The following is a 23,062-nucleotide window of genomic DNA, read 5'->3' on the forward strand; positions in this document are numbered from 1 at the left end:
GCAGAAGGACCGAAGTACACTGCTGAGGGGAGCAGCGGGCGGCAGGAGAGGTCTGCGCGCCATGTGGGACCCTCCTCCGGTGGCCGGGGCGCAGCCGGGGATCGAACCGGCGCTGCTGAGGCTGCGGGCAGCTTCGCAACCCAGCGCTCAAGCGCTGCGCCGCCGGGGAGACCCCCCTCCTCCCTTTCAATAGAACCGAGTCGGGCAGCGTTTGCGGAGTCGGAGGGTGGTGGGGGGCAGGGGGGCGGCCACACTGGAGGACGCGCCGGAAGCGCCGGGCCCACACAAAAGCACTTCACACAAACGCGCGAGCGGCCATAGACGCGCCGAGGCGGGCGGCTCCGTCGGCGGCGGGCCGGGGCGCCGCGGCGGTTGGTGGGCGTGGCCTCGCAGTCTCGCGGGAGCGGCGGTTGGGCGGGCCGTTGTGCCCGCGGGCGGGGCGAGTTGCTAAGGAAATGACCGCCCGCTGCGCCGCGCCGCGCCGCGCCGGCCGGGCGGGGTCTGCAGGGCGCCGTTTCCGCTTCCGCTCCCTCGCAGCTCCGTCCCGTTACCGCCTCCTGGCCGGCCTCGCGCCTTTCACCGGCACCTTGCGTCGGCCGCGCCGCGGGCCCGCTCCTGCCACGCGCGCCCCCGGGGCTCCGGCTCCGGCGCCGGCACGGGTCCCGCCCCGCTCGCCTGCCCCCCGGGCCGCCGGCCCGCCGCCGCCATGGGTGCCTACCTCTCTCAGCCCAACACGGTGAAGTGCTCCGGGGACGGGGTCGGCGCCCCGCGCCTGCCGCTGCCCTACGGCTTCTCCGCCATGCAAGGCTGGCGCGTCTCCATGGAGGTGAGGCGGGGGGGCCCGCGGGCTGGCCTCGCAGGGCGGGAACCCGCCGGGGCACCGGAGCGGGGGAGGGGGCATCCCCGGGAAGGGTCCGCATCGAGAGCCGGCGGCCGCGGCGGCAGCTTGGGGGGCGGCTGCGAGCGCGGGGCCGGGCCCCCGAGGAAGCTGCCAGGGCCCGGGGCCGTGCGCCGGGGCCGCCGGGGCGGCGAGGCTGGGCCATGTGGGGAGAGCCGCCTTCCGCCCGCCGGGCGCCCTCGCCCCGCGCCTTCGCGCCATCCTCGCGAGCCAGCCCAGCCCTCCGGGCTCGTAAACGGCGTGAGGTTTAGTGTGGGAGTGAAGATGAAAAGAGGGACTATTTGTTCATTTATTTTTGCAAGGAAGAGGCGAATGGGTGTGAATGACTGTACTTAAAAAAAATGCGGCGTGCGAGGTCTCGATGGGCGAGGAGTTTGACAGTGCGGGAAGCCCGGGCAAAGCGTGTACTTCAAATTCTTTACGCTCAGTTGCTCGGCCCTGGTCTTCGTTTCTGAGGCTCGACCTGCCCTCCAAGAATTGTCACTCGTTTGGTTTCTCTTCGGGATCTTTTACGGTCTTTGGGAACTTGGACGGTGTCGATCGCTATAGTTTCTTTTTATTCTGCAAGCGTATTCCCACCCCCTCCTCCCTCCCCGCCCTCGGGATTTTTCTAAAACTTAACGCGTACCATTTGCCTGGGTTGTGGTAGTTCGTAGTTTCCTTGATTTTCAATAAACGTTTAGCCTTAACTTAAAGAGCATTGGTTCCCTTTTGTAGAAAATCCACTCGAGATAAATAAAAGGGGGGAGAGAAAAAAGTCTGGATAGACTTTGGGGCAAAATGGATGTGAAATTATAATACAAAGGAGAGCAGGGGAAAGTGTGGTAGGAAGGAAAGTGAGAAAGAAATGTAAGTGGCATTGTGAGGAGTGTTGTGAGATATCGGCAGAGAGGCCAGGAAGATGCTCGAATTATGTCTGAGATTGAGGGTTTATGCACGTCCTAGGTGGGCTTCAGCTAACAGCCAAGTAGTCTCCCTTGGGAATGTCTCTTCAAATCCCTCGCTCCTCCCTGTGGTTAGCTCTGGAATGACAGCATAAACTGAGATGATCTCATGCTGAAAATTTATACCTACAGCAAAACTTTTAAACACTTGTGTCCTTAAGTATGCAATTTCAAGAATAGAGGGGATCGTATAGTTTATCGCATCTATTTTAGCTCCCACATTTTACAGCTCAGAAATTGAGTCCCAGAAAGATTAGGACACTTGTGCCTGGTGGAAAGATCTGTAGGATGAAATGATTCAAGCTGTTTGCTAGATGATGTTGTCATCTGGGTAAACTAAAGTATAGCATTCCTATTTCATTGTGGTGCACAGTATGGAGCAAGTGTCCTGGGGGCCTGGAGGATGTAATTGTTAGAAATATCTGGATATAGATTCAAAAGGAGAACATTATTGTCAGACTGGGATTTGTTCATTGATAATTTGGACATTCCACATCTATGACATTTTTTGTTAATATGAGATTTGAGGTGACTGGAAGACTTCCTTCAGGTTTCACAAAAATATGGAAATATTGCCCCCTTTCTTCTCTATGGTGGTTTCCCCCCTTTTGGGGAGGGGGTACTCATCTTTCTAGTTTTCTTTATGAGTTGGGTTGCTTGTCTATTCAGTTCCAAGTCATTTACTCAGTGATTCTATGCTGTTTGTTGCTTTTCTGCAAGATATTTCCCTTTATTTTTGGTTTCTCTTTTGGTAATTAGAAAATGTGTTTTTTCCATCAGGGGCTGATTGGTTTGTAGAGATCTTGGTAGACTATTCCTTAGATCCATAATCATCCACCTGAGAGGTAACCACTTAGGGTTTTTAAATCTTTCTAATAGATTGTTCTGAATTTACCTTAGTTTTGAATAGTTAAATTAGCCTAATCCTCTCTGAGTCCTGTTTGGGATTCTGTTCTGCTTCATTGATACTTCACCTTCTGACTTTGTTTCCTTTCTCCCCCAAAGTACAACATAGTTTCTTTGCAATGGCAAGAAAATAACTATGACTTCAGGCCTCTTAAGAGAATCTTATCTTTTAATGAAGTGTACTCCTGTTAACTTTTAGAGCTTAATTCCACCAATTTATTAAGTCTCTTGACTTCATTTGCTTGGTTCTAATGATTCAGTTGAGGTAAGTTTGTAAGGTATACCTGTATACCTTACAAATGTTGCTAAAATCCTGACACACAGATTCAGCCTAAGTACTATTTTACAAACCCTTTGGAGGCAAGGATGAGAACTAGCAATAGCTGGCATTTTATACTTTCTACCTTTCCCCAACCCCCTTTGCTGTGAAACTGGGTTGTTTTCAGGCAGGGTAATGAATCGCTTCCCTTCTTCCTTTTCCATGTTTTGGAGGGACCCTCAAGCTGGTTTGAGGTATGTATTTTGGGGTTTAAGAGGTAGATTGTGGAAGGGTACTTGTGAAATAGATAAGAAAAGCTCTGAGATTTTCCTGGCTCATGAGAAGCTCAATTTGCAAACAGTTTTGGTTGATGTAGTCTTTTTTTTTTTTTTAAGATTTGTTTGTTTGTTTGTTTGTTTATTTATGCAAGCACTGGGCACAGTCAGAAGCACGAGAGGGTGAGCAAATTCACCAGAGCCAGAGTGGGGAGCAGAGCAGGCAGAAGGACCGAAGTACACTGCTGAAGGGAGCAGCGGGCGGCAGGAGAGGTCTGCGCGCCATGTGGGACCCCCCCCTCCAGTGGCCGGGGAGCAGCTGGGGATCGAACTAGCGCTGCAGAGGCTACGGGCAGCTTCGCAACCCAGCGCTCAACTGCTGCGCCACCGGGATGGCCCGGTTGATGTAGTCTTTTTTTTTTTTTTTTTTAATAGAGGCATGTTTTTATTTATTTGTTTGTTTGTTTGTTTGTTTGTTTCATTTATACAAGCACTGGGTACAGTCAGAAGCACGGGAGGGTGAGAGGATTCACCAGAGCCAGAGCGGGGAGCAGAGCAGGCAGAAGGACCGAAGTACACTGCTGAGGGGAGCAGCGGGCGGCAGGAGAGGTCTGCGCACCATGTGGGACCCTCCTTCGGTGGCCGGGGAGCAGCCGGGGATCGAACTGGTGCCGCAGAGGCTGCAGGCAGCTTCGCAACCCAGCGCTCAACTGCTGCGCCACCGGGGAGGCCCTGATGTAGTCTTAAAAGGGAAAAGAGTACTTTTAATTTTTGGTTGAAGTTCTTTTTTTTTTGTTTGTTTGTTTAAAGATTTATTTATTTTTATTTATACAAACATTGGGTATAGTCAGAAGCGCGGGAGGGTGAGAGAATTCGCCAGGGCGGAGAACAAAACAGGCAGACTGACGAAGTACACTGCTGAGGGGAGCAGCAGGCGGCAGGAGAGGTCTGCGCGCCATGTGGGGCGCCACCGGGGAGGCCCTGGTTGAAGTTCTTTGGAAGTGACAAAATTGCTTTTTATAGCAAGTTAGGATTTTTTCATTGATTATCCTCCCCCACTTTAAAGACAGTATAAATTCCTAGAGCATATGTAATTTTGAGTTGGTTAGCTACTTGTTGCCTTATTGAAGCTGATTCAGTTGATGGCCTGAGAGGGTCACCTAGAATTGAATATAAAAAATGTGGAGCAGATTATTCTCAAGATATCTGCATGACAGTTTCAATCACTATGTTAATGGGGGAAAATATAAAATGAAATACTCTAAGCGTGATATGAGGTTCCATTTGAGAGAGAGCCTGAAGAGCATTTATTATCCAATCTAAAGTGTTTCATCATTTTAGTTAAAGACGCTTTTAATTTACTGAACCAGATCAAAATTCCTTTGTCTAGAATGCAGTTAAGTAACTTTTACAAGAGTATTCCTTTTGCTTGATTAGTGTTCAGTACCTATTCATAATTCAAAGATAGTATGAGATCAAATAGTATGATAGCGTATAGTATGATATCAAATAGTATGATATCAAATGTATGCTCATGAATATGGAAAAATTATTTTCTACAGTATTATTCCCCTATAAATTCTCAAGTGATTGGAAGTTACCATCAGAACTTGTTCATAGAGATTTCAAGAATGTCATACATAAATTATTTCTATTGCCCAGCCCCCTAGAAGTTGTTACTACTACCTTTCCAACCCTGACCCTCTATTGGGTTATCATTTTGGAATTGTACTTTGAGGATTAAGAGTTTGAGTGTAGAAATTTAACTAATCAGTAAAGCTGTCATTAATTTTATGCTGTCTGGAAGCATAAATCTTTAGAATTGAACTTCAAAGCATTGCTGATATTTAATGGCATACTGTAGACTGAGTATTGAGTCCAGTGGAATTTTTTTGTTTAATCATATAACCTGTTCTATAGATGTGATCATATATGAAAATATAACATTAACTTGATAATACGTTGATACTCCATAATTTATTCTAAAATGGCATCATTTAAAAAATTTGGTGTGGTGTGTAATTAAGTTTACACGCAACTGATTAACAATAAAAAACATTATTTTTTACATTAAAAGGATGAAATTAAAAATAAGTAACTTAAAATGGAAAAGGTTACTTTAGAATCACTTAACATTTGCTAATGAGATGTGTAGAAAAAACCATTCTTGTACCAATTCACAAACTTTTACACCATCATTGTGCTTTTTTTTTTTTTTAAAGATTTATTTATTTATACAAGCACTGGGTACAGTCAAAAGTGCGGGAGAGTGAGAGAATTCAACAGGGCGAGAGCCAGGAGAAGAACAGGCAGAAAGACCCAAGTACACTGCTGAGGGGAGCAGTGGGCAGCAGGAGAGGTCTGCGTGCCATGTGGGACCCTCGCCTGGCGGCCAGGGATTGAACCGGCACTGCAGAGGCTTCAGGCAGCTTTGCAGCCCAGCGCTCAACTGCTGTGCCACCAGGGGAGGCCTGGGTTTTTTGTTTTTTTTTTTAAAGATTTATTTAGTTATGCATACAAGAGCTGGGGTGTAGGCGAGAGGTTCGGGAAGGTGAGAGGATTCACTAGAGACAGAGTGGGGAGCAGAACAGGTGGATTGACTGAAATACACTGCTGAGGGGAGCAGCAGGTGCTATGCCATGTGGGTCACCTCCTTGGCCAAAAATCTAACTTGTGCTGCAGTAGCTACAGATTGTTTCATAGTGCTGTTATTTAACCTCTTGTGCCACCAGGGAGGCCCCACAAAAAGCATTTCTATACTAAAAAAAAAACAAAAACATGAACCCCTGTGATAAAAGAGTGTTGTGTGGATAAATGTGCCTTGATTGGCTCATATCCTAACAGTTATTCACATGTCCCACTTACATGGTCTAGTTGGCAGCAGTCATAATGTGAACATTACATATTTTAATAGGAAGGACTCGTAAAGTGATTTGATCATATAGCAAACTAATTGTAAAGTGGAGACCTACTACATAGCATTGAAAATGTATATACAGGACCCTTTTTAAACTTTATTGAGATATAATTTAGATATCGTACTATTTAGTGTTCCGTTAGTATATTCACAGACTTGTATAGCTGTCATCACCACTGTCAATTTTAGATTTTTATACCCCCCCCAAGGGAATCTGGTGATCATTAACAGTAACCCCTATCCCTCCTCACCAAATCCCTGACAACCACTAATTTTTATGGGTTTTTGTTTAATCTGAACATTACATATAAGTGGGATCATAAATGTCACATTTTAGGTTAACTTCTGTTACTAAGCAATATTTTTCTGTTTTGCATGTTGTATCATGAATCATTTGGTACTCATTCCTTTTTTATGGCTGAATAATATTCCGCTATGGTTATTTTATTTATCCATCAGTTGATGGATATTAGATTTCCACATTTTGGCTATTATGAATAATAATTTTCTGAATTTTGTGTGTGAAAATAAGTTTTCTTTTCACTTGAGTGTACAAAGTAGAATTTTTGGGTCATGTAGTAGTTCCATGTTTAGCATTTTGAGGAACTGCCCAATGATTTTCCACTATTTTACATCCCACCAGCAATATCTGAGGGTCTTAATATCTCTGCATCCTCCTGACACTTGTTATTATCTCATCTTTTTTTATTTTAGCCATATTAGCGGCTGTAAAAATGGTTATCCAGTGTGCTTTTGATTGTATTTTCCTGATGACTTAGGATGTTTGAGCACCTTCTTGTGTCATTTATATATCTTTGGAGATTTGGCCTTTTGAAGAAATGCTTATTTAGATCCTTTTTTAAGGAGTTGTCTTTTTATGTCTTTTTCTAGTTTTATTTCCTCTTCTCCCATCTAAATGGCTTTTATTTCTTTTTCTTAATTGTCCTGACTAGAACATCTGTACAGTGCTGCATAAATGTGATGAGGGTAGCCATCCTTGTTTCACTCCTGATCTTAAGGGGAAAGTGTTGTCTTTATTTATTTATTTAGTTAGTTAAAAAAAAAAAAAAAAGATTTATTTTATTTATTTATTTATACAAGCGCTAGGCGCAGTCAGAAGCGCAGGAGGGTGAGAGAATTTACCAGAGCCAGAGTGGGGAGCAGAGCAGGCAGAAGGAGTGAAGTACACTGCTGAGGGGAGCAGTGGGCGGCTGGAGAGGTCTGCGCGCCATGTGGGACCCTCCTCCAATGGCCGGGGAGCAGCCGGGGATCGAGCCAGTGCTGCAGAGGCTGCGGGCAGCTTCGCAACCCAGCGCTCAACCGCTGCACCACCGGGGAGGCCCAAAGTGTTGTCTTTAACCATTAAGTATGATGTCAACTGTAGTTTTTTCTTAGGTATGTTCTATCAGGTTGAGGGAGTTTACTTTTATTTCTGCGTTGTTGAGTTTTATTATGAATGGGTATTGGATTGTGTCAAAACTTTTTCTTCTATTGAGATGATTATGTCGTTTTGGCCTTGTGGCATATCACATTAATTGTTTTTTTTTTTTTAAGTTATTTTTTAAACACTTTTTAAAAGATTTATTTATGTATACAAGAACTGGGGTACAGGCCAGAGGCATGGGGTGGGGGAGAGGATTCACCAGAGACAGAGTGGGGAACAGAACAGGCAGATCTACTGAAATACACTGCTGAGGGGAGCAGCGGGTGAGACAGGAGAGGTCTGCTGCGCCATGTGGGTAGCTCCCTGGCCGGGTATCGAACTCATGCTGCAGTGGCTGCGGATTGCTACAGAGGTTGCATCTTAACCCCTTGCACCACCTGGGAGGCCCTAATTGGTTTTTTAATGTGTTAAATTAATCTTGCATTGTTTTGGTACATAAATCCCACTTGACCATGGTGTATATCCCTTTTTTATGTTCCTGGATTCAATTTGTTACTATTTTGTTGATGATTTTTATGCCTATATCCATAAGAGATACTGGTCTTTAGATTTCTTGTGATATCTGTCTGGTTTTGGTATGAGGGGTAATACTGACCTCATTGAATAAGTTGGAAAGTCATGAGTCTTCTATATTTTAGGAGCGTTTATGAAGATTTTATATTAGTTCTTTAAACATTGGGTAGAAGGTCATTTGAGACTGGACTTTTCTTTGTGAAAAGTTTATTTTTTAATTGTAAAATACAATTAATTGTAAAATACTAAAATTTGCCACCTTAAACATTTTAAATTCACATGTCAGTAGTACTGAGTATATACACATTGTTGTGTGACCAATCTCCAAAACTCTTTTCATCTTGCAAAACTGAAACTCTCTACCCATTAAACTACTCCTCATTGCTCCTCCCCTAACCCCTGACAATCACCTTTCTACTTTCTGTCTCTGAATTTGACTATTCTTGGTAGCTCATAAAGACAGATAGCACTTAACATGATGTCCTTGGGTTCATATTGTGTAGCTTGCATATGAGTTTCCTTCCTTTTTTTTCTTTGTACTTTTAATTAAACTTTTTTTTTTTGTATTGAGGTAATGTTGCTTTACAGTATTGTGAGTTGTAGGGTATAGGTTCACACTTCAATGTAACTACACCACATCGACCATCAAAGCATCAATAATGCTCCACCCTTGCTCCCCACCTTTCTCCCTCCCCCACAAGAACTGGGGATCAGGCCAGAGGTGCGGGGAAGTGAGAGGATTCACCAGAGACAGAGTGATGAGCAGAACAGGCAGATCTACTGAAATACACTGCTAAGAGGAGCAGTGGGCGAGACAGGAGAAGGTCTGCTATGCCATGTGATTTGCTCCTTGGCCAGCCGGGGATCGAACTCTTGCTGCAGAGGTTGCTGATAGCTTCATCGTGCTGTGCGTAACCCCTTGCGCCACCAGGGAGGCCCTGCAGTCATATTTCTAGGCTTTGTTTTGATCTGTTTCTTTGCTTTGTTTCTTTATACTGCACATATGAATGAAATCTTCTGGTACTTGTATTTCTCCTTCTGATTTCTTTCTTTCTTGCTTGCTTTCTTGCTTTTCTTTCTTTTCTTTCTTCTCATTTATTTATACAAGCACTGGGTATAGTCAGAAGCGCGGGAGGGTGAGAGAATTCATCAGAGCCAGAGCAGGGAGCAGAGCAGGCAGACTGACGAAGTACAATGCTGAGGGGAGCAGCGGGTGGCAGGAGAGGTCTGCGTGCCATGTGGGACCCTCACCTGGCCGCCTGGGATCAAACTGGCGCTGCAGAGGCTGCGGACAGCTTCACAGCCCAGCACTCAACCGCTGCGCCACCAGGGAGGCCCTCCCTCTGATTTATTTCTGCTGAGCATAATCCCCTCCAGTTCCATCCATGTTGTTTTAAATGGCAAAATTTCACCCTTTTTTTCCTTTAATAACCGAATTTTCTTCCTTCTTAATGATGAGTTGTATGTATGCATACAATGATTTTTACGTTTTGCCTATTGTAAGTAAAGCTGCTATAAACATGGGTATACGGCTATCTTTTTGAGACCCTACTGGGAAGTCCCAGAATCAAGATTATCTGTGAGGACTGTCTGGTTCATAGACAGCTGTCTTCTAGTTGTGTCTTCAGATGGCAAGGGAGCTCTCTCTGGGGTCTCTTTCACCAGGTTACTAACTTCATTCATGAGGGCTCCTTCCTCAGGACTTAATTGCCTCCTAGACTAGCCTGCCTCCAAATACCATCATTATTGGGATTATGTTTCAGTATCTGATCTTTAGTAGAACATAGATATTCAGTCTATAGCACAGTGGTATCTGTCTTAAAGTTGAGGGTGCTACAAAAAGAAATTGGATTAAAAAGTGTTAAATAGTGAAATAGTCATTGTACCAGAAGACTTTTAAAATTTCCCAATATGAACCTTTTCCATGTAAAGGGTGTACAGGGTACAGTGAGAACTACAGATCTGATAGTCATTCCTGGGTTAGAATATATCATAATGGTGGGATTATAAATAACCCACCTTTTAAGAGAAAAGCCATGGTTATATTGGCCCAAATGTCAGCAACCTTTTAAGAAGTTGCAATGGGATTAAGGGGTTATTTGTGTTGATTGGATAAAGCTTACAGATAGAAAGTAAAAGATGATAGCTACTTCTAAGTGAAGTGTAAATAAGTGGACTATGCTTTTATGGAGAGTAATTCTAGGTTTTATTCATCTTATTTGTGAATAGTTGCTTATGAATGATTACCTGGAGGTGAAATAACTGCTTTGTACAGGAAAAGTCTCCCAAACAATGTCAAATTCCTACAAAATGAAATATCAGTCCAGTTGCAAGATCTTTGAGGACATGAGAAATGATTTAGCTTATGTTATGTGGCCACTAGACTAGGTGGTGAATTTTATTTAATTTATTTTTTTAAATAATTTTAAAAATATTTATGCCTACAAGAACTGGGGTCCATGCCTCTGTGTGTATGTGTGTGTGTGCGCGCATGTGTGTGTGTGAAAGAATTCACCAGAGACAGTGGAGAACAGAACAGGTGGACTGACTGAAATACACTGCTGAGAGAAACAGTGGGTGAGACAGGAGAGGTCTGCTGCACCATGTGGGCCAGCTCCCAGGCTGGGGATCGAACTCGTCGTGCAGTGGCTGTGGATAGCTTCAGAGTGCTGCATCTTAACCCCTTGTGCTACCAGGGAGGCCCCTAGGTGGTGAATTTTAGGGGGAATAATTCAAATGCTGCAGAGCTATCAGTTGTGAACTAACTAAGAGTTTAAAGCCATTGTTTCCAGATGTGTAGGCACATAGTAAGATGTTATAATAAACATTTATTAAAAAGTTAATTTGTATCTAATTTATACTCATTTGCAATTTTTTAAAAAGATTTATTTTTGTTTGTTTATGCATACAAGAACTGGGGTGTGGGCCAAGCGTACTAGGGTGGGGTGGGGTGAGAGGATTCACCAGAGACAGAGAAGGGAGCAGAACAGGCAGATCTACTGAAATAAATACACTGCTGAGGGGAGCAATGGGCGAGACAGGAGAGGTCTGCTGAGCCATGTGCCTTAGCTCCCTGGCCAGGGGATTGAACTCATGCTGCAGTGGCTAGTGATAGCTTGATAGTTCTGAGACTTTAACCCCTGTGCCACCAGGAAGGCCCAATAACCATGATTTTAAGAGCCAAATTGCTTCAGAAAGGAAAGTTTTTTTATTATTACAGTTATTATTACTATTGCATATCCAAAACTTACATTATCCTTCCCTAAACTAGAAATAAAGAATTCCTTAGATTAAAAAAAAAACAAGGAAAAGATTCTCTTCTGCTTCCATGATATATACTCACTGATTATAGTATTTTACTTTTGTCAGTTATACATGCAAATATTTTTTTACTTTTTTTTTAAGATTTTTTTATGCATACAAGAGCTGGGGTGTAGGCCAGAGGTGTGGGAGGTGAGAGGATTCACCAGAGACAAAGTGGGGAGCAGAACAGGCAGATTGACTGAAGCACACTGCTGAGGGAGCAGGGGGAAAGAAGGGAGAGGTCTTCTACCCAATGTTGATCAGCTCCCTGGCTGGGAATCACACTCCTGCCCACTGCGGATAGCTCCCTAGTGCTGAGACTTATTAACCCCTTGTGCCCCTAGGGAGGCCCACAATAATTTTTTAAGTCAGATAGTAAATATGTGATTTTTTTTTTTTTAAAGATTATTTATACATACAAGAACCGGGGTCAGGCTAGAATTTTTTTTGGGGTGAGACGATTCACCAGAGACAGTGGGGAACAGAACAGGCAGATCTACTGAAATACACTGCTGAGGGGAGCAGCGGGCGAGTCAGGAGAGGTCTGCTGCGCCATGTGGGTCACCTCCCTGGCCAGGGATCGAACTTGTGCTGTAGTGGCTGTACTGAGCTTCATAGGTTGCGTCTTAATCCCTTGTACCACCAGGGAGGCCCCAGTAAATATGTGACTTTTTAAAACCAAAAACATAAACTCCCTTCCCAACCACCTTCATATCTTTTATCTTGATTTGTAAAGACTTAAATTTATGTATCATAAATCTAAATGGGGCCTCCCTGATGGTGCAAGGGGTTAAGCACAGCACTGTGAAGCTATCCACAGCCTCGGCAGCATGAGTTCAAGCCCCTGGCCTGCCAGGGAGCTACCAACATAGCGCAGCAGACCTATCCTGTCGCGACCGCTGCTCCCCTCAGCTGTGTATTTCAGTCAGTCTGCCTGTTCTGTTCCCCACTTTCTCTGGTGAATCCTTTTACTCCCCACACCTCTGGCCTGTACCCTAGTTCTTGTATAAATAAATAAATAAATCTTTTAAAAAAAATAAATCTAAATGGTTGATCCAGTGACACAGGAACTCTATGGATGTATTTATAATCTTAGCAGATTGACATTAGGAAGGCCCTTTATTAATACAGATCCATTGGTTTTCTGGAAGGTGAGTCAGGAATGTGGCATGTATAATTTAGTAAGGCAAGGCCTAAGTGCCCTGACTCAGGTCACTTGTGTATTCTGAGTCATTTCTTCTTCTCAGTGGTTGTTGTGTTATGATACATAGTATAATAGGTATCCTAATACCTATTATTCTATGATAGATACCTTTCAGGTGATCTGCTGAAGCAAATAGAAATGCATCATCATAAGCAAATATTCTACTATGTTGCAGAATATGTACAGTGTTAGGCCCCAGAGCTATAAAGAACTTTAAGACAATCTTCACTTTCTTGTTAGTAAACAATCTAGTTTTGGATCTGAGATTCCCTCTCCCTTGGAGTGTTGGCTAATAATATGGCATATGTTGAGTGCCAGGTTATTGGTAGAGGCAATAAATACTAAGAGAGTTTAGAAGAGGGAATGATTATTGGTATGATTGAGAACTATCTCTTGGGTGTAGTGAGACCGGATCTTAAAAGAGTATAGGGTCTCTTTGTTTGCACAAGGGGTTAAGACATAACCTATAAAGCTGTCAGCAGCTTCTGCAGCACGAGTTTGATCCCTGGCCAGGGAGCTACCCACATGGCACAGCAGACTTCTCCTGACTCGCCCACTGCTCCCCTGAGCAGTGTACTTCGGTCAGTCTGCCTGTTCTGTTCCCCCACTCTGTCTCTGGTGAATTCTCTCACCACCCCCCCGCCCCCGCACACCTCTGGCCTGTACCCCAGCTCTTGTATGCATAAATAAATCTTTTTTTTTTTTAAGATTTTTTTTTTTTTATGCAATAGCTGGGGTACAGGCCAGAGGCGCAGGACAGTGAGAGATTCACCAGAGACAGAGTGGGGAGCAGAATAGGCAGAAGGACTGAAAGCACTGCTGAGGGGAGCAGTGGGCGTGACAGCAGAGGTCTGCAACACCATGTGGGAATCTCCCTGGCTGGCCAGAAATCGAACCCACGCTGCAAAGGCTGTAGACAACCTCACAGTGCTGTGCTCAACCTGCTGTGCCACCTGGGAGGCCCCATAAATAAATCTTTAGGGCCTCCCCGGTGGCGCAGCGGTTGAGCGCTGGGTTGCGAAGCTGCCCGCGGCCTCTGCGATGCCGGTTTGATCCCTGGCTGCTCCCCTGCCACTGGAGGAGGGTCCCATGCCAGCTGCTCCCCTCAGCAGTGTACTTCGGTCCTTCTGCCTGTTCTGCTCCCCGCTCTGGCTCTGGTGAATTCTCTCACCCTCCCGCGCTTCTGACTGTACCCAGTGCATGTATAAACAAAACAAACAAACAAACAAACAAATAAATAAATAAAGCCTCTATTAAAATAAATAAATAAATAAATCTTTAAAAAAGAGAGAGAGGGGCCTCCCCGGTGGCACAGCGGTTGAGCGCTGGGTTGCGAAGCTGCCTGCAGCCTCTGCAGCCGGTTCGATCCCCGGCTGCTCCCCGGCCACCGGAGGAGGGTCCCACATGGCGCGCAGACCTCTCCTGCCGCCCGCTGCTCCCCTCAGCAGTGTACTTCGGTCCTTCTGCCTGCTCTGCTCCCCGCTCTGGCTCTGGTGAATTCTCTCACCCTCCCATGCTTCTGACTGTACCCAGTGCATGTACAACAAAACAAACAAACAAATAAATAAATAAATAAGACATGCCTCTAGAAAATTAAAAAAAAAAAAAAGAGAGAGAGAGAAAGAGAGAGAGAGTATAACACATATAACAGATAAATGGAAATGAGAAAAGTGAGGGATGAAAAAGTTTTAGCAGAAAGGATAGGAGGACAGATTCTTAGGTAGGCATGCTTACTACTTTGTGGGAATAGAGTGGGTATTAAGAATAATTTCTTTTGAGGAATGATGAGAATAGATCAGTTTATAAGGATGGGTGAAGTGATTGAGTGCCTTAAATGTCTAGTGAATGGTATGGATTTAATATATGCAGAAGAATTCATTGAAGGGTCTAACAGTAAGTTGTTATATTAGATTAATCTGGAAGCTAGATATATGTAGGCTGAATTATAGGAGGGCAACAAGCACAGATAGGAGTGGAATTAAAATACTGTTAAGAATAAAGTGTAGGGGGCCTCCCTGGTGGTGCAAGGGCTTAAGACACAACCTATGAAGCTATCCGCAGCCACTGCAGCATGAGTTCGATCCCCGGCCAGGATGGTGACCCACATGGTACAGCAGACCTCTCCTGCCTTGCCCGCTGCTTCCCTCAGCAGTGTATTTCAGTCGATCTGCCTGTTCTATTCCGCACTGTCTCTGGTGAATCCTTTCACCACCACCCCCACCTTTGGCCTGTACCCCAGTTCTTGTATGCATAAATAAATAAATCTTCAAAAAAAAAAAAAAAGAATAAGGCATAGGGCCTCCCTGGTGGTGCAGGTGGTTGAGCACAGCACTGTGAAGCTCTCTGCAGCCTTTGCAGTGCTGGTTCAATCCCTGCTGGCCGCGGAACAACCAACATGGCGCGGCAGACCTCTCCTGTCTTGCCCACTGCTCCCCTTAGCAGTGTATTTCAGTCAGTCTGCCTGTTCTGTTCCCCGCTTTGTCTCTGGTGGATCCTCTCACCCTCCTGCACATCTGGCCTGTACTCCGGTTCTTGTATAAATAAATCTTTTTTTTTTAAAAAAAGAATAACATATAATCTAGGGGCAAAGTTATGAAGGATAACTCAGCAGAACTCAGTGATGGATGGTGGACGACAGCCAGGAAATCAAGGAGGGCTGGCATTAGGTGTTGCCTGGGAGTTAAGATTCCATCAACAGAAATAGACCTATAAAGGAAGCTCTGGTTTTTTTGAGACTGCTGAGTTCCTGTTTATATATTTTATTTTATTTTATTTTATTTTTTTTTTATAGAGGCATGTTTTTATTTATTTGTTTGTTTGTTTGTTTTGTTTATACATGCACTGGGTACAGTCAGAAGCGTGGGAGGGTGAGAGAATTCACCAGAGCCAGAGCGGGGAGCAGAGCAGGCAGAAGGACCGAAGTACACTGCTGAGGGGAGCAGCGGGCGGCAGGAGAGGTCTGCGCGCCATGTGGGACCCTCCTCTGGTGGCCGGGGAGCAGCCGGGGATCGAACCGGCGTCGCAGAGGCCACGGGCAGCTTCGCAACCCAGCGCTCAACCGCTGCGCCACCAGGGAGGCCCTGTTTATATATTTTAAATCAAAGGTGGAGAAGGGACATCCTATCGAGACAGGCTTATAGAGGTATCAAACTACTGTTGTTTACAGGACCCAAGAAAACCTTTAGGAAAACTGACACAGTTTGTGTTGTTTATATACAAATATTGGGAGAATGAAGCTCACAGAATGGTTATTTGGATTGCTGTTTAGGTTGTTGCCTGCTCTGTAAGGTCTTGAAGGAGAAGAGTTTGAGATTAGGAATTTAATATAGAAAGAGGAGGAAATACTGCTTTTGAGGCAGAAGTGAAAAGGTTAGATGAAGCTAGAGAGAATTTTGAGGTAGAACAGGGAAGATGAAATAGTTCTTGAAATAAATATGATCTTGATCTAAGTAAAGAAAGGTTAGTTTATCTGCTAAGCGTGAAAGGAGTGTAACAGAATTTGAACAGTGTGGAAAAGGGTTGTGCTGGCTAGTGATTAGAATATTCATACAGCATACACAGGGAAAACTGCATGCAAGTAGTGACAGCAATCAACATTTCATGACATCTTGTGATCCAGCAATAATACTTAGTGACTGGTTCAGGGGTAAAGAAAGCAGTTGGGCGGGTTATACCAGGTTAGATGAACTTTTCTCGATGCTAAGAGACAGTGTTGAAATGCTTTGGCTCTGGCTCAGGAAAGGACAGAGAGAAAGAAAGACAAGTGTTAGATCCATGATTGGAGATCACATGGGGTAAATTGAAGTGGCTAGATAAAGTAGAGTGATTCCAAGTGATGATAGAGCTTCATAGCCTCAACAAGTAGAGGAGAAGATAAGAAACTAAGATGAATCGTTATTTTGGGTGTTTCTCATTGAGAAAAAGGATGGAGAAGAAAAATGTGAAGCAAGTGCTGAATTTCAGAGCAGAGTTTGCATACTTTATATATTAAATTCTAGTTTACAAAGAATTTTTTAAAAGATTTATTTATTTATGCTTACAAGAGCTGAGGTACAGGCCAGAGATTGTGGGGGAGTGAGAGGATTCATCAGAGACAGAGTGGGGAACAGAACAGGCAGACTGGCTGAAATATACTGCTGAGGGGAGCAGCGGGCAAGCCAGGAGAGGTCTGCTGCGCCATGTGGGCAGCTCCCTGACTGGTGATCCAACTCGTGCTGCAGTGGCTGTGGACAGCCCCACAGGTTGTGTCTTAACCCCTTGTGCCACCAGGGAGGTCCTGTAAATTCTATTTAATAAGTACTCAACACAGTACCTTTTAATAACATTTGTTGGAAAGATTATTCTTTTTGTAAATATATTCTCTGCCTACCCTGAGGGTAATGTCTTGAGTGAGTTAAACTTTTAGATAATTTATTTAGATGCTGCTTTTTTGGGGGATGGGGGAAGAATAGTCCTTATTTTTTCATTTCTCATTTCTAGGTCATATAAGTCAACCAGGGAAGAAGTAGTGAGAATTAGGTGTAAAGGAATCCTTATGGCGTGAGGGGCACAAGGAAGAATGTCCGCATTGAGAAATGCTAATTATGCTCTTCTTTTTCCTAGGATGCACACAACTGTATTCCTGAGCTGGACAGTGAGACAGCCATGTTTTCTGTGTATGATGGACATGGAGGTAATCTTAGCAGATCAGTCCCAGACTTTCCAGGACTAGAATAGGTCCTTATTCTTTTCCTTTCCGGGGTTCTGGTTCTCAGATAGTATTTTCTGCCTAGTGCTGATTGTGGGCCATTCCTTCTTCCCATCAGGATAGGACATTGGTTCACAGTGTCACCAAGGCCTTGTTTTAACGCATGAGGCCTCTTATTACATTAACATTTACTGAGAACTTAAGTATATAGGGGAGAAAAGACAAGGGATATTAATATAGCCATGAAAGGGGTGCTGAATTTCCTTCTCTGAGTCAGAATCTCCCAAATAGGTTTCAGTTATGCCGAGATGTTCTTCTCTTCAAGCTTTGGTGTTTTCTCTAGTTTGGCACATAAATACATCATTTTTGTCCATGTGTGAGAAGCAGTGCGCTGGGTGACCTTACTTTTCTTCTAGGGGAGGAAGTTGCCTTATACTGTGCCAAATATCTTCCTGATATCATCAAAGATCAGAAGGCCTACAAAGAAGGCAAGCTACAGAAGGTGTGTCTTCCCACACTGTGCATTCTACTTCTGTAGTCTTTCCTTTGTCTTCCAGTCCTTGGCTTTTCCTTTCTCCTAGCTTCTGTTTTTTCCTTTCTATCTTTTTTTTTTTTTTAAAGATTTATTTTTTATTTATACAATAGTTGGGGTACAGGCCAGAGGTGCGGGAGAGTGAGAGGATTCACCAGAGACAGAGTGGGGAGCAGAACAGGCAGACAGACTGAAAGCATTGCTGAGGGGAGCAGTGGGTGTGACAGGAGAGGTCTGCCGTGCCATGTGGGAATCTCCCTGGCGGGCCGGGAATCAAACCCATGCTGCAGAGGCTATGGACAGCTTCATAGCGCTGTGCTCAACCCGCTGCACCACCAGGGAGGCCCTGTTTTTTCTTTTTTAAAAGATTTATTTTATTTATGCATACAAGAGCTGGGATTTAGGCCAGAGGTGCAGGGTGGGGTGGGGTGAGAGGATTCACCAGAGACAGAGTGGAGAGCGGAACAAGTGGATTGACTGAAATGCACTGCTGAGGGGAGCAGCGGGTGAGACAGGAGAGGTCTGCTGCGCCATGTGGGTTAGCTCCCTGGCCGGGTTTCGAACTCATACTGCAATGGCTGCCAATGGCTTCATAGTGCTGAGACTTCACCCCTTACACCACCAGACAGACCCTTCTCCTAGCTTCTTACTGAAAATTCTAAGGCTAAAATGAGTTTATTCTCCCTTGGCCCTTTTTAGGGCTCTCCTATAGTCCCATATCTCTGAATTGTTTTTTATTTATGTAGGAGTGTGGCAGATGACACTAATTTGTATCCCATCCTTGTGCCCAGGATTGTATGCAGGAACTTTTTCTTGTACCTGTGTACTTTTCCTGCCCTTGACTCATACTATTTTGCTTATATTCAGGCTTTGGAAGATGCCTTCTTGGCTATTGATGCCAAACTGACCACTGAGGAAGTCATCAAGGAACTAGCACAGATTGCAGGCCGACCCACTGAGGATGAGGATGAAAAAGAGAAAGTAGCTGATGAAGATGATGGTGGGTGTAGCATCCTTAATGTGAGAGTCCTCCCTCACATTGAGAGAAAAGGAGAGTGAGAAATAGCCTTTGCTGAGTGCCTAGTATAGTGTCATCTTTTTCCAAGATTGTACCAGCAGTCATTAAGCCTAGACTGTGGACTTAGACTAGCACTGTGGGTTCCCTGCATCCTTAACCAGAGTAGGGTGTCCAACCTAATAATAAAAAGAGGTGATGGGAAAATATGGTAACTAATGTGCCTTGAATAAGAAGGGAGTAAAAGACCAGAGGAAGTCTACTGAGGCAGGTGTTACCTGAGGAAAATGAAGCATAGGGTGTTCTTAGATTTGATAAGTGAGAGACGCTTTTGGAGTGAGAGGTGGTGGGAAGTTGAAAATTGACCTGCAGTGGTAGTGACTGGGACGGATACCACAAGGAGTCTGGCATGGGAGTGCTGATTTATTCCTTTCCCTGCAGTGGACAATGAGGAAGCTGCCCTGCTGCATGAAGAGGCTACCATGACTATTGAAGAGCTTCTTACACGCTACGGGCAGAACTGTCACAAGGGTGCTCCCCACAGCAAATCTGGAGCTGGGACAGGAGAGGAACCAGGGTCCCAGGGGCTCAATGGGGAAGCAGGACCTGAGGACCCACCTAGGGAAATGTCTTCAGAGGAAAATGGCCCCATAGCCAAGACCCACACAGGTCCTTCTTCTAACTCGGAACGTGGAACTGAGGCAGGCCAAGGTGGTGAACCTGGCACTCCCACTGGTGAGGCAGGGCCTTCCTGCTCTTCAGCTTCTGACAAACTGCCTCGAGTTGCTAAGTCCAAGTTCTTTGAAGACAGTGAAGATGAATCAGATGAGGCCGAGGAGGAAGAGGAAGACAGCGAGGTAAGGGCCTGTGGGGGCAGACAGGTGACTTTTCCTTCTCCTATTTTGACATCATCTCCCAGTACCCACTGTATTCTAATTTTTCTTGAATTCATTATCTCCACTAGGTACCACTAGCCCGCTCACCTCCTTCTCTGTTGATACTGTAATAAATAGGTCTAGTTCTGGTCTTTGAGTCTGTCCCCCTGAAAGAGAACAAGAGGATGGTGGTTGTTGCTTTGGATATTTGTGTTTTTCCTTCTCTGGGCAACTTATCTTCTGGTCATGTTTGGGAGGTGCTTTTGACTGATTGTCCTGGCCTTGTCCAAGGCTTCCTGCTAAGTCCAATTCAGTATATCAGTTATACCCATCTTTGCTCTCCCCCAGTTTCCCATCATGATCTTATAGTTGTATCTTTCGGTGTTTTGAGGACCTGTGTTGAGTCAGGGCTTCTTGGTTCTGCGTATGAGTTAGAGGGGAAGGTGGCATGGAGTCACCCCAGTATCAGCAATCTGAGATTATCCCTTTGGCAGGAATGCAGTGAGGAAGAAGATGGCTACAGTAGTGAAGAGGCAGAGAATGAAGAAGATGAGGATGACACTGAGGAGGCTGAAGAGGATGAGGAAGAGGAAGAGATGATGGTGCCTGGGATGGAAGGCAAAGAGGAGGTAAGTGGGGAATACGAACAGTGAATCTTAAAAAAACTGAAAGTCAGGTGTTCCTCCCACCCCACCCCCACCCAATTTTGGGGTGTTATTCTGCCAAGGGAACTAGATTTTAGGGGTATAATTATCTCAGAAAGAGAGGGAGTATGCTATAGTCTCTGGAAATATTAAATCTCTGCTCCTCCTGTTTATTGCGTCCTAGTGAGAGGAGGAGAAAGCATAGATAAACAGTGAGGGGAGCACCAATGGGGAACTTGTGTCTGGAAGCTCCCATGATGTTCTCTTTCTTCCTCTTAAGCCTGGCTCTGATAGTGGTACGACAGCGGTGGTGGCTCTGATACGAGGGAAGCAGTTGATTGTAGCCAATGCAGGAGACTCTCGCTGTGTGGTATCTGAGGCCGGCAAAGCTTTGGACATGTCCTATGACCACAAACCAGAAGATGAAGTGGAGCTAGCACGCATCAAGAATGCTGGTGGCAAGGTCACCATGGATGGGCGAGTCAATGGTGGCCTCAACCTCTCCAGAGCCATTGGTAAGGACTGGGGAACTGGAAGATTTTGGGAATCTTATTCTGTTCCAGACTACTTATGGAAACTTTCAACTTTATAGCCCTTGTACCTTTTCAAGTACTGTCTTGTGTCTACTCCCCGTCTTTAAACATCTCTATGAAATAGGTAAGCTAGGTATCATTTTTGGATGATGAAGAAGGTAGATTAAGGACTTAAATTTTAGCAACCTGAAGACAGGGCTGAAACTAGACAGACTCAGACAGACTCCATTCCATTCCATTATGAAAACTTTGTAAAGAAGGCAAGTGAATGGCATGGCTTGACCAGCCTCAAATAAATCTGTGGAAGTATCCAATTACTCATTAACCATTTCTTTACTTTAGGAGACCACTTCTACAAGAGAAACAAGAACTTGCCACCTGAAGAACAGATGATTTCAGCCCTTCCTGACATCAAAGTGCTGACTCTCACTGATGACCATGAATTCATGGTCATCGCATGTGATGGCATCTGGTGAGCACTGGTGGAGCCCTAAAATTCTTTTTTTTCCCCTGCAGCATTACTTCCTTATAGGGCACCGAATTGCTTCGGCTTTATCATCCCTGTAATGGCTGTTTTACTTCCTTTTATCAAACTGTTGTAGGGTTAGAGCCTGGGCAGATATCTTGGAGTCAAAAACCTAAACTCAAGGTAGACCTGAGAATCTCTGTGGGTGTTTACATTGGCCTTGAATATAATCTCTGTTCACGCTCCTCTACTCTGCCTTAGTAAGTATGGGATTAAAGAAGATTCTAACTATTGTTTTTGACCTCAGGAATGTGATGAGCAGCCAGGAAGTTATAGACTTTATTCAATCAAAGATCAGCCAGCGTGATGAAAATGGGGAACTTCGGTTATTGTCATCCATTGTGGAAGAGGTGAGTCTAGGGTGGAGCAGAGAGGGTGTCTAGTGTGCACAACCAAGGTTTTCCCTTTTTTTTTTTTTTTTTCCTTTTTTGCATAGAACAACTAGGGTATAAGTCAGAGCTACAGGGGGTTAAGAGGACTCACCAGAGATGGAATAGGAAGCAGAAGAGGCAGATTTACTGAAATACACTGCTAAGGGGAGCAGCAGGTGAGACCGGAGAGGTCATATGCAGGTCATGTGTGCCCTTTGTGTTAGCTCCCTGGCTGGGGATTGAACTGAGGGCTTAGTGGTGATAGCGCAGAGACTTAACCCTTAGGCAACCAGGGAGGCCCCAAGGTTTTCTCTTTTGACCTGAGCTGACCAGAGTAGTGTTAATTACTGATATGTGCCAAACCCTGATCAGAAAGTTCCACCTTCTCATTTCCTTGACTTATCCTTATACCCCATGAACTAGTAAGTAGGCTGTATGTGATACCTCTTGCCTATTCCTCTCCTTCTGGCACTCTATAGGAAAGGCCAGTCCTGTGGGATTTTAGTTGCCCAGGAAGGTGTTCAAACTCTGAAACTGAACTTCCCCATGCTTTTTGTAGCTGTTGGATCAGTGCCTGGCACCGGACACTTCTGGGGACGGTACAGGGTGTGACAACATGACCTGCATTATCATTTGCTTCAAGCCCCGCAACACAGCAGAACTTCAGCCAGAGAGTAGCAAGCGGAAACTGGAGGATGTGCTCTCTACTGAGGGGGCTGAAGAAAATGGCAACAGTGACAGCAAGAAGAAGGTCAAGCGGGACTAGCAGTTATCCAGAACCCTGCCCACCGAGACTGTTTTCTGAGCCCTCTGGAACTGAGACTGAGTTTTGTCTTTTTCCTTTAGCCTTAGCAGTGGTTATGAGGTGTGCAGGGAGGAGCTGGGTGTTTTCCTCAGCCCATTCCAAAGAGGGCTCACCCTCCACGCAGCAGCCCAGGAGCCTCTGCGGTCCTCCCCAGCCTTCTCCTTGCTCCTTGAGGCTCATCACCGGTTCTGTGCCTGTGCTGTTGTGTTGGAGGGAAGGACTGGTGGTTCTGGTTTTTACTCTGTGAACTTTATTTAAGGACATTCTTTTTTATTGGCGGCTCCATGGCCCCTAGCCGCTCGCACCCGCTCTCTGTTGTACACTTTCAATCAACACTTTTTCAGACTAAAGGCCAAAACCTAATCGTGCCCATGGTGTCCTTTTTTCTCTGCTGCAGTCCATTCCGGGCCA

General features: G+C 44.9%; 1 protein-coding gene across 1 annotated transcript; it reads left to right on the plus strand.

Moving 5' to 3' along the window:
- The first annotated feature begins 459 nt into the window (after positions 1 to 459).
- Positions 460 to 23,018, plus strand: PPM1G (protein phosphatase, Mg2+/Mn2+ dependent 1G). The gene is made up of 10 exons (XM_037528328.1): positions 460 to 826; positions 17,266 to 17,335; positions 17,767 to 17,852; positions 18,750 to 18,882; positions 19,339 to 19,754; positions 20,267 to 20,401; positions 20,697 to 20,931; positions 21,292 to 21,421; positions 21,723 to 21,825; positions 22,406 to 23,018. Exons 1-10 carry the CDS (start codon positions 707 to 709, stop codon positions 22,610 to 22,612), a joined length of 1,635 nt encoding a protein of 544 aa, XP_037384225.1. The 5' UTR covers positions 460 to 706; the 3' UTR covers positions 22,613 to 23,018.
- Positions 23,019 to 23,062: the final 44 nt, after the last annotated feature.

This window comes from Talpa occidentalis, unplaced genomic scaffold (assembly GCF_014898055.3).
Source record: "Talpa occidentalis isolate TD23 unplaced genomic scaffold, MPIMG_talOcc4v2.1 talOcc4.5, whole genome shotgun sequence".
NCBI lineage: Eukaryota > Metazoa > Chordata > Mammalia > Eulipotyphla > Talpidae > Talpa > Talpa occidentalis.